At 37.8% G+C, this 12736-nt stretch overlaps 3 protein-coding genes across 4 annotated transcripts; 1 reads left to right on the top strand and 2 right to left on the bottom strand.

The window, feature by feature from the left end:
• Positions 1 to 737: 737 nt before the first annotated feature.
• LOC111333506 (NADH dehydrogenase [ubiquinone] iron-sulfur protein 6, mitochondrial) lies at positions 738 to 3402 on the bottom strand. Of its 2 annotated transcripts, XM_022939098.2 has the most exons (5): positions 3241 to 3402; positions 3066 to 3119; positions 2802 to 2883; positions 1788 to 1828; positions 738 to 1042 (listed from the first exon to the last, which is right to left on the bottom strand). In XM_022939098.2, the coding sequence occupies exons 1-5, from the start codon at positions 3364 to 3366 to the stop codon at positions 974 to 976; spliced, it is 372 nt and encodes a 123-aa protein (XP_022794833.1). In that variant the 5' UTR covers positions 3367 to 3402; the 3' UTR covers positions 738 to 973. The 2 variants fall into 2 exon arrangements, with proteins under 2 accessions (XP_022794833.1, XP_088607713.1); XM_088751587.1 differs by lacking the exon at positions 1788 to 1828 and having other exon boundaries at positions 3241 to 3401.
• Positions 3403 to 3432: 30 nt separating this feature from the next.
• Positions 3433 to 7231, top strand: LOC111333503 (retinitis pigmentosa 9 protein homolog). Its single transcript, XM_022939094.2, has 6 exons — positions 3433 to 3579; positions 3754 to 3784; positions 4456 to 4585; positions 5628 to 5719; positions 6049 to 6110; positions 6790 to 7231. Exons 1-6 carry the CDS (start codon positions 3452 to 3454, stop codon positions 7019 to 7021), a joined length of 675 nt encoding a protein of 224 aa, XP_022794829.1. The 5' UTR covers positions 3433 to 3451; the 3' UTR covers positions 7022 to 7231.
• Positions 7232 to 7403: 172 nt separating this feature from the next.
• LOC111333504 (calmodulin-alpha) lies at positions 7404 to 11650 on the bottom strand. The gene is made up of 5 exons (XM_022939095.2): positions 11396 to 11650; positions 9637 to 9667; positions 9143 to 9286; positions 8654 to 8899; positions 7404 to 7756 (listed from the first exon to the last, which is right to left on the bottom strand). Exons 1-5 carry the CDS (start codon positions 11396 to 11398, stop codon positions 7722 to 7724), a joined length of 459 nt encoding a protein of 152 aa, XP_022794830.1. The 5' UTR covers positions 11399 to 11650; the 3' UTR covers positions 7404 to 7721.
• Positions 11651 to 12736: the final 1086 nt, after the last annotated feature.

Here is a 12736-nt window from a genome sequence, read left to right as displayed (position 1 = left end):
CCTTGACAAGGAGCATTTGTTGAACAATCAAGAACTTTTTGAGTTTGATATTGCTGGGAGAAGTCAGATGCTCATAATTCTTAGGGGTTCCTGACCAGTCAAGCCAAAAGGTATTGAGAGTAGCATCTAATTAGTTTTAAGAGGTAGAAATCTTACAAAGGTTCTGCCTCTAGTCCAACATTTACAAATGCATTATTTACTACGCTTGTTCAGTCAAGGTAACTGGATATTAGCAGAGTTCTTTTTTGCATTTTTATGGACCAAGACTAAGTGAAGGTCCATAAAAATGCGAACAAACAAAAAATGAACTTACCGTAAAGGATTTATTACATAGCAAAAAGATTGCACTTTATTAAGAATCAAGAGTGACTTGTTTATTTTGAGAGGCAGGAAAGAAAGCTTACTCTGATTGTAGCACAATAAACCCACGAGAGTGGTTTATGATTTCTTTATAATTATTTTGACTGTCTTCCCCCACTTTTTGTAACTCCATTGTCCAAAAATTTTGAAGACTTTAAGTCTGCACCACCTGATTTTTTTCTTGTGTGGAATCTAAAAGGGCAATCCTAAGTGGGTACCCAATCAGAACATGGGATTTGTTTGATAAAAGACCACTTATAGATTGATAAGTTAATGAAACCAAAGTACATGACACATAAAGCACAAAGCAACAATAAGAGTAGTACAAATCAGTGTGGATTTCAAACCATTTATCAATTATTCAGGCACCCCTCTCATCAAGTCAAGTAAATTTATTTTTTGAAACTTCCCAAAATTTCTTCAGTCAGTGAAAGTGTTTCCTTACAAAAATTACTAAATTTGCCCCTCAGAAGATACAGTGTAGAAGGTTAGCATTTGACAATTATAAGCTGATGTCAAGTAAAAGTCACACAGCTGTTAGTATTTACATTGTCATTCAAAGTGCTCTTAGTTATTTGATAGTATCAACAAAGAACAGGTCCATCTTCTTTCTTCAATGATGATCAGCAGCCATGACATATCTTAGTCCACAATAGCCACAAGGGTGAGGTCCTTCCTGGTCCTGCAGCACATCAAAATTCATTTATTAATGTTGTGTTGTGCAATCTTTACAGAATTCTAATTATGGTAAACATCATTAAAAATCTCCAGTAGAGGGCCATGTGTGACAGTGTGAGCAGGGCTGGATAGCCCACAGCCTTGCAAAATGTAGGATAACTTAGTGCTTGAGAAGATAGGAAAGAGAAAAAGTGAGCCAGTCAATAAGTATGGTATGGTGTGATAAGCAAACAAACATTATCCTTAGACCTTGCCACATTAACATTAAAAAAACTCTCAGTTTAGTAAAAGGATATGAATCCCCTTAATAGTTAATTGAAAATGTAAGAAATTAAAAGCAGGCATGGAAAACTGTGATCTGACATTACCATAAAAAAAAAAACAGCAAATAAAATTTGGAAAATATCTCATTCAGATTCTATGCCTTACAATCTTTCCATGAGTGAAATAGTTGTACCGGTAATGCAAGAGCTTATCCCATTAACAGATCCCACCTCAAGCAGGGAAGCTTATTTCCTTTTCAAGAGATGGCATCCCTCCCAATTTGAAATATGAGGTCCTGAATTCATTCACAGGTAAACCTTCACCCCATCCTACCTCATTCCCTTAGTAAATTTCTAGCCAAATTTCCTTCCACACTCCTGATGGGAGAGGGGGTGTGATCACAACACAACACTTTTACATGTAACACACTGAGGTTTGTTTTAACTCACAAACATAAAGTTTGCACATAATAATGTAATTCCTACCAAGTTGATGTACACCTTAGGATGTCCAAGAGGTCCTCCTCCTAATTTTGAAAAAAATTAATCTATAGGTTGTCTAAGTTTGACAGTAAATATCTTGTTCTGCCTCCCAAAAAGTAAAAACATTAAAAGCTTTAATGAAGGTGAACAGATACATATGACAGAGGAACAACCAAAACAAATCAGGTGTGTGTGGCTGGAAATGATTAACAAAGTTTTTAAGTGAACAGGCTGAGTTTTTTTAATAATAATAATATAATAATAAATAGATGCTTATAGGGTGCATTTCTAATCTCAATGCGCCTAACAACAGATTATTTAGACTTAAGAATAAGTAATTTATTAACAGTAATGTTTTTTAAACAAAAATGTCTTAAGCCCAGTTTTGAATGTTTCTACTGTTTCCGCTCTTTTAATATATTCGGGAATTGAGTTCCATAGTTTCGGTGGAGACAAAAGTTTGCCAAGTTTTCTTAGGCATCTGTTAATTTCAAGTAATGCAGAACACATGTTCAACAAGTAATGTAAGACATGCTATTAAATTGATTGTGAAGTATGATCATTTTATAAAGTATGGTCCTGAAAAGACTGTTGTGGGTAACAGTGAATGACAGAGACCTCCCTGAAACACCAGTTTGATACCAACAGCAGTCCTTATTTGCAGCCCTCTTGGCAAGGTTTCCTTACAATCTAATACTTTCTTATGCATGCAATTCAAGGATAAAAAATGGCAACAGTTATTATTTACCCTTGGTCCTACGACCTCATCTTGACATGGGGTCGCAAAAATCAGAAATATTTCCAAATAACCTCATAATATTCTCAGACAAAGCCACAGTCCCACTGGCAAACTTTTGTTTTCGCCAAGAACTGTATGCATACCAAGGATGGGTTTGTGCAATGATCTTGCCCAAAAATCTTTTCCATACTCTCACTCACGCGATCAGACCACACAATTTGCGATCACTACTCGGTTAAAACCATATAAAGCAGTAAAACAAGAGAAAAAAATCTGACCTCCATCACACCATACATGACGCCCATGAATTTCCTTTGGTGGTTCTTCTGCGACAAGGTCAATAGCAAACTTTTCATTTACCTATACGTAAGCGAAATTTAGAACTTAAATTTACATGATAAACTGCATGTGTTTCAATATAAATGAATACTACACTGCCATTGCATGTATGATCTAAATGTACTCTGATGAATACCACCAAGTTAGCTTTTTTCTAAGTTAAAGCTTGCCTTATAATGCCTTGCTGTAAAAAAATGCCTTACCTCCTTTGGCCTGTCTGTAAAGCGGGCCATTCTGTAGTCGCTTGGTCCCCATTGCTACAAATTTTGGGGGAACATTTTTAACAATTAACATAAGTTAATGCTCACAGCAATCATAATTTTAATTTGTTATAAAAATTTTTGTCAGTGCCATGATTACAACGAAATCCTTAATCACCTGTCCAGTGTGAGTCACTTTATCTGGAGTAGCAGAATTTGGGGCGGAAAAGTGGAGGGCCACGACGCAACGGAAGTTGTTCCGAACAAGTAATCGTCGAGAAACAACTCTCAAGGGGGCCGCCATTTTGACCACAGGAATCCCACAATGCTGTTCGTTACTCTGAAGCTAGTCATGTAAGGGTCAGCGGTATACTGCAATCAACAACAACATGGCGGACAGGTCGGTAGATAGGAAAATAGATAGAAAAAGAGAAAAAGGCGAAAGGAAAGAGGAGAGAAAGAAGAGGAAACGCAGTGAAAATGAAGAAATAGAACTTGCCAAACACTATGAAACATTGTAAGGGAAAAATCTCTTAAATTTGTCTTTAGATAAATTGGGAACGCAATATTGTGATCATGTACATGAGATATGTTGTTAGGCTAGCAAATTATCTGAAAAGTTTTTAAAAATCCATTCAGTTCAAACGGCATCTATATTTACGTGTTATTATGACTGTGCTTGCATCTATAGCTATGAACAGCCACCCCCTGGGATCATAAAGGTAAGAGCCTGGTATCTAACAAATTCTGATTTGTCTTAGCTTAGCTCATTGCCCTGGAATATAAGCACATTAGTGAATGCTCCCTTAGGTGAACTCTAATGTAAAATTTCTACATGCCACCATGTTCATTTCAGACAGTTGGGATCAAAGAGTTTCCCCCTTGTGACATTTTAGATATGGTCTACACAGTTTTGTAATGATATGTGATTTGTTGACAGCTTGCCTTATTCAGTAATCTGCCTAATGAAATAAGCAGTGATTTTATTGCTCAAAAGATTTGCCTCCAACATGACTTGTTGAATGTTTTTTACAACACAGAACAACACAAAACAGTTTTTGAGAATGTTCTACATGGGTTTTTATATTGCAGAAGGTTAACTTGACAGGAAAGTGCAAACCTGCCATCAGCCATGTTGCAGCATTACTGCACCAAACAAACTTTACAACCCAATGATAATGAATAGTGTACAGAGTATCTAAAATGTCTGGTATAATACCTTATCCAAAGTTAGCCTTTGCAACTCTGTTTGGTAATTTAGGGATACAAAATTCTGATTATTGTGATTGCTCCTTCTCAACTAGGAGAAAGTACAAAGTTAGCCTTTGCGACTCTGTTTGGTAATTTAGGGATACAAAATTCTGATTATTGTGATTGCTGCCTTCTCAACTAGGAGAAAGAGGACCTTCCAGAGGAATGTATACCTGATTTACCTGAAAACCAGGGTGCACGAGATTTTCTTTCTCATGCCCCCACTAAAGGCTTGTGGATGCCACTTGGAAAGGAGGTCAAAGTTATGAAATGTGAGTTATATTAGAAACTTAATATTCTTGAATGAGTGTATGTGTTGTAGTTCAATTTTATCCTTGGTTCAAATTTTATTTTCCTTTGTTTCAAACTCATTATCATACATTAACATGACCGAGAAAAAAGGAAAATAAAATTGAACCAAGTTATAGAATTGAACTACAACATATATTACATTACAAGGGTTTATTTTCTCATGAAGTGGGTGATACAGTATCATGCAAAGCAGGTATTTCTGTCTCCCTTTCATCCAAGTAGGGAAAGTGTTAGCCCTTCATTCCCTTCCTAACCTCCCTCCCCCCTCTTCCCACTAATGGCTGTGTGGCCAAAACAGGTAAAGCGTGGGGATTTATTTGGCAGTCTTTGTTTTCATCTCTCAAGTGTTACTATGTAGTTATTGACTGAGTGGGGGGGCCAGACAAAAAATATTCGGCTGGCGGTCATAACATGCAGACCTTACTGCATTGGTCCTTGCCCTATGATCAAAAACCAAATATTTTCCCATTTGGCCCAACCAAACTCAGTTGATGAGTATTTTATCATATGACCACTAAGTGTTGAAAATTTCAACCTTAATTGAACAAGATAGACAGGTACATGCAGGCACACAAGCACAAGAAAATTTTGATATGAGGACAGCAGAGTGGCATGGCTTTTTCAGGATGGGTTCATGCCAACCTGTGCAGCCCTGCACATGTCAGCTTTCACTATGGTTTTCTTTGGGATTGTGCAAGCGGGGCCAGACAGGTCATATGATAATTTGACATCTTTGGCCTAGTGAGAGAGGCGGTGGCTCAACAGTTGGTGAGCTGGACTCTGGATCGAGAGGTGCCGTGGGATTTTTGGGCAAGAGACTTAACTTTCATAGTGCCACTCTCCACCCAGGGGTGTAAATGGGTAACAACAAACTGTCAAGGAAACCTGACAAATGTTGGGGGGGGGGGTGGATAACCTGCAGAGAACTAGCATCCTATAGAAACCCGAATAAGCTCCATACCCACTTACTTGGCTTTAAAATTTGAATGATCCCTTATATAGGTTGGCGATGTAAAGCCTATGGTCACAGGACAGGTGACAGGGAGTGTCCCATGTTTATCAGTGGCAACAAAAACAGTGAAAAGTTTCGAATGGTGAGATCTTGTTGACTTAACGAGGTACCAAATATTACGAAAGGTACATGGAGGTGAAAGTGACAAACTACTATTAAATAACTATATATTAGGGTCCACTGCAAATGCTTTAATCTGATTGGTTTCACAACTCACTTTGTAGTTTTTGATGATGAAATTCAGTGAATAACTTTTCAGTAAACAGTTGTAAAGATTAAAAAATGAAGGCACAAGCCTGTTTTGTTGTCAGGTTTTAAATTGCTAGTAAGTTTTGAATGACTGTTGATTATCTGTTAATTATGTACATTTTGTGTACCCTAATGTAGATAAATTTTTGATATACAAATCAGGCACATGAAGACCCAATGCATGAGTTTATTCAAGATAAAAAGAGAGCAGAAAAAGAAAGCAGGTAGTATACTGTTTTGGGCCTTGTGTACACTCAGTGATGAAGTTTATCCATTAATTTTTATTACCGAATGGAATATTTCAGAGCTGTAGTCACTTGGCTTGATGTGACATTAGATGTACTGTCTTGTGAATAACCCACCATCATTTTGTATGGCTGCCCTGAAAATTGTCGTGGTGTGAAGAGGTGCTCTGTAGATTGAATATATCTCAGTCTTGCTGAAGATTTTTAAAAATGAAACTACTGGTATACAGTCAACCCTTGGAGCCCAAATGGTGACCAGCATCTGATTTCTCCTTACAATATCACCCCTGAATCACACTTTAAGGTCAGGAGAATAAAGGAAATGATCACCAATTAAAGAAGCTCTTGATTCACTGTTAAACTGATTCTCCTTGTTTACTTGAACAGAATGGAGAAAATGCATACTGATGTTAAGGATGTAATGGAGAATTTCCTTAAATTGTTTTTCATGCCATTACTATACAAAATGTTATGTACTCAGCAATGTCACATCACTTCTTGCTGGTGTCAATTTTACAACGTTTCATGACTTGTAATGTCACTTTACAATGTCACAACATGACATGTCACTGTATCAGGTGATGACACTTCATCATACCAAATCAACCCAAAAATAGATTGCAGCTTAAGTTGGTCATTTTAATTTTTTTTTTTTCAGAATACAACAGCTCAAGGCCTTACTTGAGGAGTCAACAACAAGTGAAAGTGATTTAGAAAAAAGCAGCGAAGACTCAAGTGATGAAGACAGAAAAAAAAGACATAGAAAATCCAAGGTGAAACGTAAACGGAAAGAGAAGAGTAAACATGGACATAAACATCGGAAGTTATCGAAACATAACGACGGTGATAGAAGGGAAGATGATTCAAGGGAAAAGAAGGAGAAGAGATGAGATTTTTTTAGGGTAGGGGACATAGCATGACATGCGTTATCAAGTTATTATCATTTGTGAAAAGGCACGTGAGTATATTTGTTGTAGCCTACTGTACCACTCCCGTTCATGTTCAGTGTGTTATACCCGAGACAGGAACGGTGGTCCGTGTGTGATCATGTCAAGAAGAGGCTTTTGGAAAACACATTAAATGTGATCCCTTCACCTTGATGGAGTAAAGCCCTGTACGCCAATGCAAATGAATCTGAGATCACATCTGCTATTTCCCAAGAGTTTACGGTCCCAGATAAAACAAACATTTCCAGAAACGGCTCTCCCACTCAGCCAGTTGGTACATGTGGATATTAACTTGAGGGTCAGTGTCAAAGAAACGACGGAAACGTTTTGAAGAAAGACAAAAGTTTAATCCCGCAGTATTACCTAGTCAACTTAGCTACCCATTATTACACATCTTATGCTTACAGAATTCAGTCTCTACCGACGGAACACACTCATTTCCTGTCATACGTTCAGTATACCACACTACTGGTGCCAGCTCGAGCAACCTCGTTCCCAGTCCCCAGCTAAGAGAAAAGGAAATGGGAACGAGGTTGCCAGCTCGAGAAATGTGAACCTGTTAAACAGTTGTGGGATGAAGGCAGGCCACTTGAAGCCCACCACTTCAAGTAAAGCAAACATCCTCTGTTGAGATCATTTTCCATCAGTTCCCTTTCTGTGTAACCATGGCAACAAATTCTGCAAGTGAAAAATCGTTTTTAGTAAAGATAGATTTGTTTATTTCTCGTAGACGAAACGATTCGCAATAGGCCACCGTAATGATTACAAAAGCTGACGTTTCGAGCGTTAGCCCTTCGTCGGAGCGAATAGAGGAATTGTGGGTTGTGTGTGCTTTCAAAGGCAGAAAATGGAGCAACGTTATTGGTGGGAACATGGCAACGAGAAAAATTTATTCTTGTTTTTCTCGTTGCCATGTTCCCACCAATAACGTAGCTCCATTTTCTGCCTTTAAAAGCACACACAACCCGCAATTCCTCTATTCGCTCCGACGAAGGGCTAACGCTCGAAACGTCATCTTTTGTAATCGTTACGGCGGCCAATTTACCATTTCAACTTTGTTGATATATCCAAATTATTTCGTTACTCCCACCGACGCAGCCCCAAACAGTTTCTTTCGAAACTATCAGCCTTTATGATTCGCAATAGGGTTAGTTTACAGGTTTTCGAAATATAAAATATTTTAATCGTCCGTGCCGTAAACTGCTAATACAAGAGCAATATTTAATAATGAAAGGGAATAATTATATGAATCCTCTAGGGTACCAATCGACTCCAAATTGTTATCACAAAGATCCCCTGAGAAACGCAGATAAAAATAAGCAAACTGGCTGAAACGCGGAAAAAAGCAAGGGACGAAGTCCCAATGTTTTAGTGTTGTATCTGATTGTTTGAGAGAATGGTACAAATCTCATGGACCAATCACGGAGTAGGGTGCAGCAAGAGCAAGCAAACCCGGTTTACATTCAAGATAAAGTTGAAAATTGCGTTAAAAGCGCGGAGAGTTAATGAATAAAGAGGGGCCTGGGAAAGAGGTTAACTGAAAGCTCGGCTCCAGTCCTGCACTCAGTCAAGTACCTTTGTAACTGACTTTTCCATCGCTGTCCGTATCAGCCTCCTTGATCATGTCATCGATTTCTTTCTTTGAGTAGGTTTTGCCACCAAACGTTTTCATCACCAGTCCCAGTTCGTCACTAGTTATGAAACCATCTTCATTTGTATCAAACTTCTTGAAGTAGTACTTGAGGTCATCACCCGTCATCGGTTCTCCAATTTGGCTGGCCATCATGTCTTCAAACTCACTATATTCTACTTTACCATTGCCTAGAAGAGAAATGGAAAACAAGATTAAACCGTCACAGAAGGACCGCTGACCGCTAACATAACTTGTAATGGCGCGGTATCGAACACGTAAAATCCACCTCAATACAGTTGAGGAAAGTTAACACATTACTACTGAGATCGTAATATTCTGCAATAGGACAATAGTGTTATCCCAGTTTTTACACATTTATACACGTTTCTTCCTCCTTCCTTTTTAAAATTAGGGAGAGAGCGATTTTGTACCATTGCGATCCACTGCTTTGATCATATCTTTAATATCCTCGATTTGCATCTCCTGTCCAGCTTGCTTCATAGCTTCACCTAACTCCTCCACCGAGATATGCCCATCACCGTTTTTGTCGAACAGCTTAAAAGCTGCCGTTATTTCTAGAAAGAAAGAAAGGTCAAGTAACATTACGAAATTTGCCAGGAGAGATAGGTTATCTTAAAGAGTGTATTGTCGACCAATAGATGGGATGGTAACACTAATTCTGGGTCGAGTCACCACTTAGAAGCTTTTAGCCGTATCTTTTTATCTCAGTTTACCAATATTTTTTTTTTGGGGGGGGGGGAGATGGGGGAATAGGCATTAAAAGGTCACTTCGAATAGGTCCTTAAAAAAGAATGTCGGGTAGATCGTAGAGCATCAGGCTTCTCCTCTGACTTACCGCGGGCTCAAAATTTTAAATTGTGATTCTAAATTACTACTTTTCTTTTTACATTTCTACAAACCTCACCTTCACGCTGGGCTGCAGTCAATCGTTGAGCCTATCATTTAAAAGAAGAAAGAAAGCTTAGCATTTATTTCAGTTTTTTCACTGTCATGTTTTGTTACAGAATTTCTTTCACCAAAGCGGCTTGTAATTATAATAATCCGACCACCTGCTAATGAAAGTATTACAATATTGTAAACGTTTTCAACAACATTAGGTGCTTCGCTCTGGAACAATATTTAGACACGGCAGCTGATAATTGATCTATTGGAAGGAAATGATTCCACTAGCGCCTTGATGTTGCTCGTTAAATGAATTGTTCGCGTTTCGTTCAAGAAAGCCATTTGCACTTTGTTCCGTCTCCGCTGTGAGCCTGAATAAGGCTGAAATAAGGTATCAAAAGATGTACGTATTAAATTTAATGACGCAGCAAGTACTCGAGACCTCTCAGGACCACCTAGGCCTTTTTCGCATTTGATTTATACTACTTTGTTATTAAGAGGTGAAAATATCTTTAAAAAAATTGTTGTGCCAGGTTTTTCGTGTTTAAAGGTTTTAACTATGATGTTAGTAATTTTTCTCTAGAATGCTCTCCAGAGTGCTCTAGAAATCGAAAATCTAACCATTGTTTGAAAATCGTTTTCCGTGTTTCGGTTTTGAATATTTTGAACTGATTTGCTTAAAAAAGGCAAACAGCTGAAAAATGGGTGATAATGAAGACAATTTAATTTGTTTCCCTGTGCCTTCCTAGAATACAGTATGGTACGAACATTAATTATTAACCAAGGGCAATAACGAAAACTGTTAGTCAATATTTTCCATCCTTTTCATCTCTGGTCGGTGAAAATGTATTGTGGCCCAATACAACGCGAATCACCGGAAATGGACTTCCGCATCCGCCAGTAATTTAAAATTTGAAATTCAAAAATTTAAACCTCTTTTCAGTGAAAAATCTACATTATTCTGGGGCAAATTTACTTTAAAAATGATGTTTTTTGGGTTTTAGACTAATACCTTAAGCTTTAATGCCAAATTAAAATAGAAAGCCAATTTCCTACTTCAATTTTCGGACAATTCTGGCCATAAATGCATGACCGCCTTTGTTTCGCATTTTTTTTTTTCACTCTGAATTATGGAAAAGGATACAGACATTATGCACATTCTCTTTCATTCATGTGTCAAGACGGGTTTATTTTTTTCGTTGTATAAATTCAATCCACCATGCAAGAAAATCACATCAACAAGGTAAACGGACTGGGCTTGATTCAAACATTAACAAGATTCACATCTTGCGCCGCTCCCTGGTGCAAAATTTGTCAGTTTCCAGGGCTTTTAATAATCCGGTTTGGTTCAGCGCGCTGTAGTCACGATCAAGATTTTGAAAATATCATCCGTATGTTTGCTAATGACTTTCCACAACTATAGATTTGAAAAAGACACTCCCACTCGAGCGAGCATCAATGATACCGGCCTTATAGCCAGAAATGAAGTTCTATTATTGAGTGTTTTCAATTTCACGATAACATACTGCGAATTATCTTCGTTTTCCACTCCTTTTCTTTTTGTTTCATGAAATCAGCGACTGCTGTAGGTGGCGCAAACAAGCAAGGACGCAGCGGCACTATATCTAAAACTTGAACGTGAGTGAATTGGACATCATCGAGGCCATAGTGTACTTAGATCTGGAGTTACTGGATTTATAGGAAGCATAAATAACATACATTCAAAAAATGACATATATATATATATATGTATGTATATATTTTCCTTTAAGGCGACTTACCATATTGACAGGAAAGTGTAAACCAGTTCTTGGTCAAAGGAAATGGGTAGAAAATTAATCGAATATTTTTTCCTTCGACCCTGATGCAATCGACAGTAAAATACAGCCCCGAATAAATAACCTCAGCTTAGCTGGGTAGTTTATACCAAATTATGCGTGCGAACAAAAGGTTTCCTGCCAGCGAAAAGCGTTTGAAATATGCATGAATTTCACCTGTGTAACGCGCACATCTGTCACTTCGAACCAATCTTTGGAAACGCAAACAAATGATAGAGAAAAATCCTTATTAATCCCGAGAGATCTTGTCAAGTTTAATTAATACGACTGTTGTAGATGCCAGTTAGCATTGCCAAAAAAACAGGTATACGCGTTACAAATTGTAAATCAGCAGATAATGGTAACAATGTTGCTTCTATCGATGCGACGGAAAATATTTTAAGAAATTAAAGGCACCAGACATTTTCGCGCGTGCTTTGTGTTCAAGAACACTCACTCAGGTAGAAAGAAACTGGTCTGCTTCTTGCATAATTTGGCCCAGATAGCACATGAATTATTTAACTGCTTAAGTGACTACAAAACACTCGAGTGAGAATAGAAGGTAGCATAGTTGAGACTAATGTGCAAAAATAGGGAAGTACTCAGAAATTTCGATGGGCCTCAGATCGTTGACAAAATTGATTTAAATTCTTGCTGGGCTATGGATGATACACTCCATATTCCTCAGCGGCGGGATCGCCTACTTCACTTTTCATATTTTTATTTCCGCCCTTAAAAAAGATCTGTCAGTATGCAAATCATCGCTAATCTTTTTGGCAGATCACCTGATGTTGTTTTTTAAAAGATGAATTTTAAGCTACATTTCTAAACATTATAATACCACAAATGCCAAATAACGCTTTCAATTCCTCGGTCAGGCTAAAATGCTATCGATCCACGAAACGATTTAAATTCAACTTGAACACTGATTGTCGTGCTTGTTTGCTGCCTAAAAAACCGTGACATTTCCTTGGCAGATTTCTTTAAAACTATAAATATTTCACATCTCACTGTCAATGGCACTGAAAAATGGATCGAGCCCAACTTAAGTAGCTCTGCCTCTTTTTTTTCGTTGTAAAATTTTCAGTATAAATGGTTAAAAAGGAGTTGGGATTCTTTGTTGATGAAACCACTGTTCGCTGATCCACTTACAGTAATTGAACATTTTCTCTGCTCGATGTAAAGTTGATGATAGGGACATTTCATTTACATTTAAGGACCTAACAATCGCCAGCTGTGGTCAATGTTTTCGCTATCAAAATATATAGTACACCATTTACGTTTTAGCAAATAGAGGGCTGTTAT

The sequence above is a fragment of the Stylophora pistillata genome, chromosome 3, assembly GCF_964205215.1.
Source record: "Stylophora pistillata chromosome 3, jaStyPist1.2, whole genome shotgun sequence".
Taxonomy (NCBI): Eukaryota; Metazoa; Cnidaria; class Anthozoa; order Scleractinia; family Pocilloporidae; genus Stylophora; species Stylophora pistillata.
The sequence above is the reverse complement of the archived record's forward strand: the minus strand, read 5'-3'. Positions and strand labels throughout refer to the sequence as shown.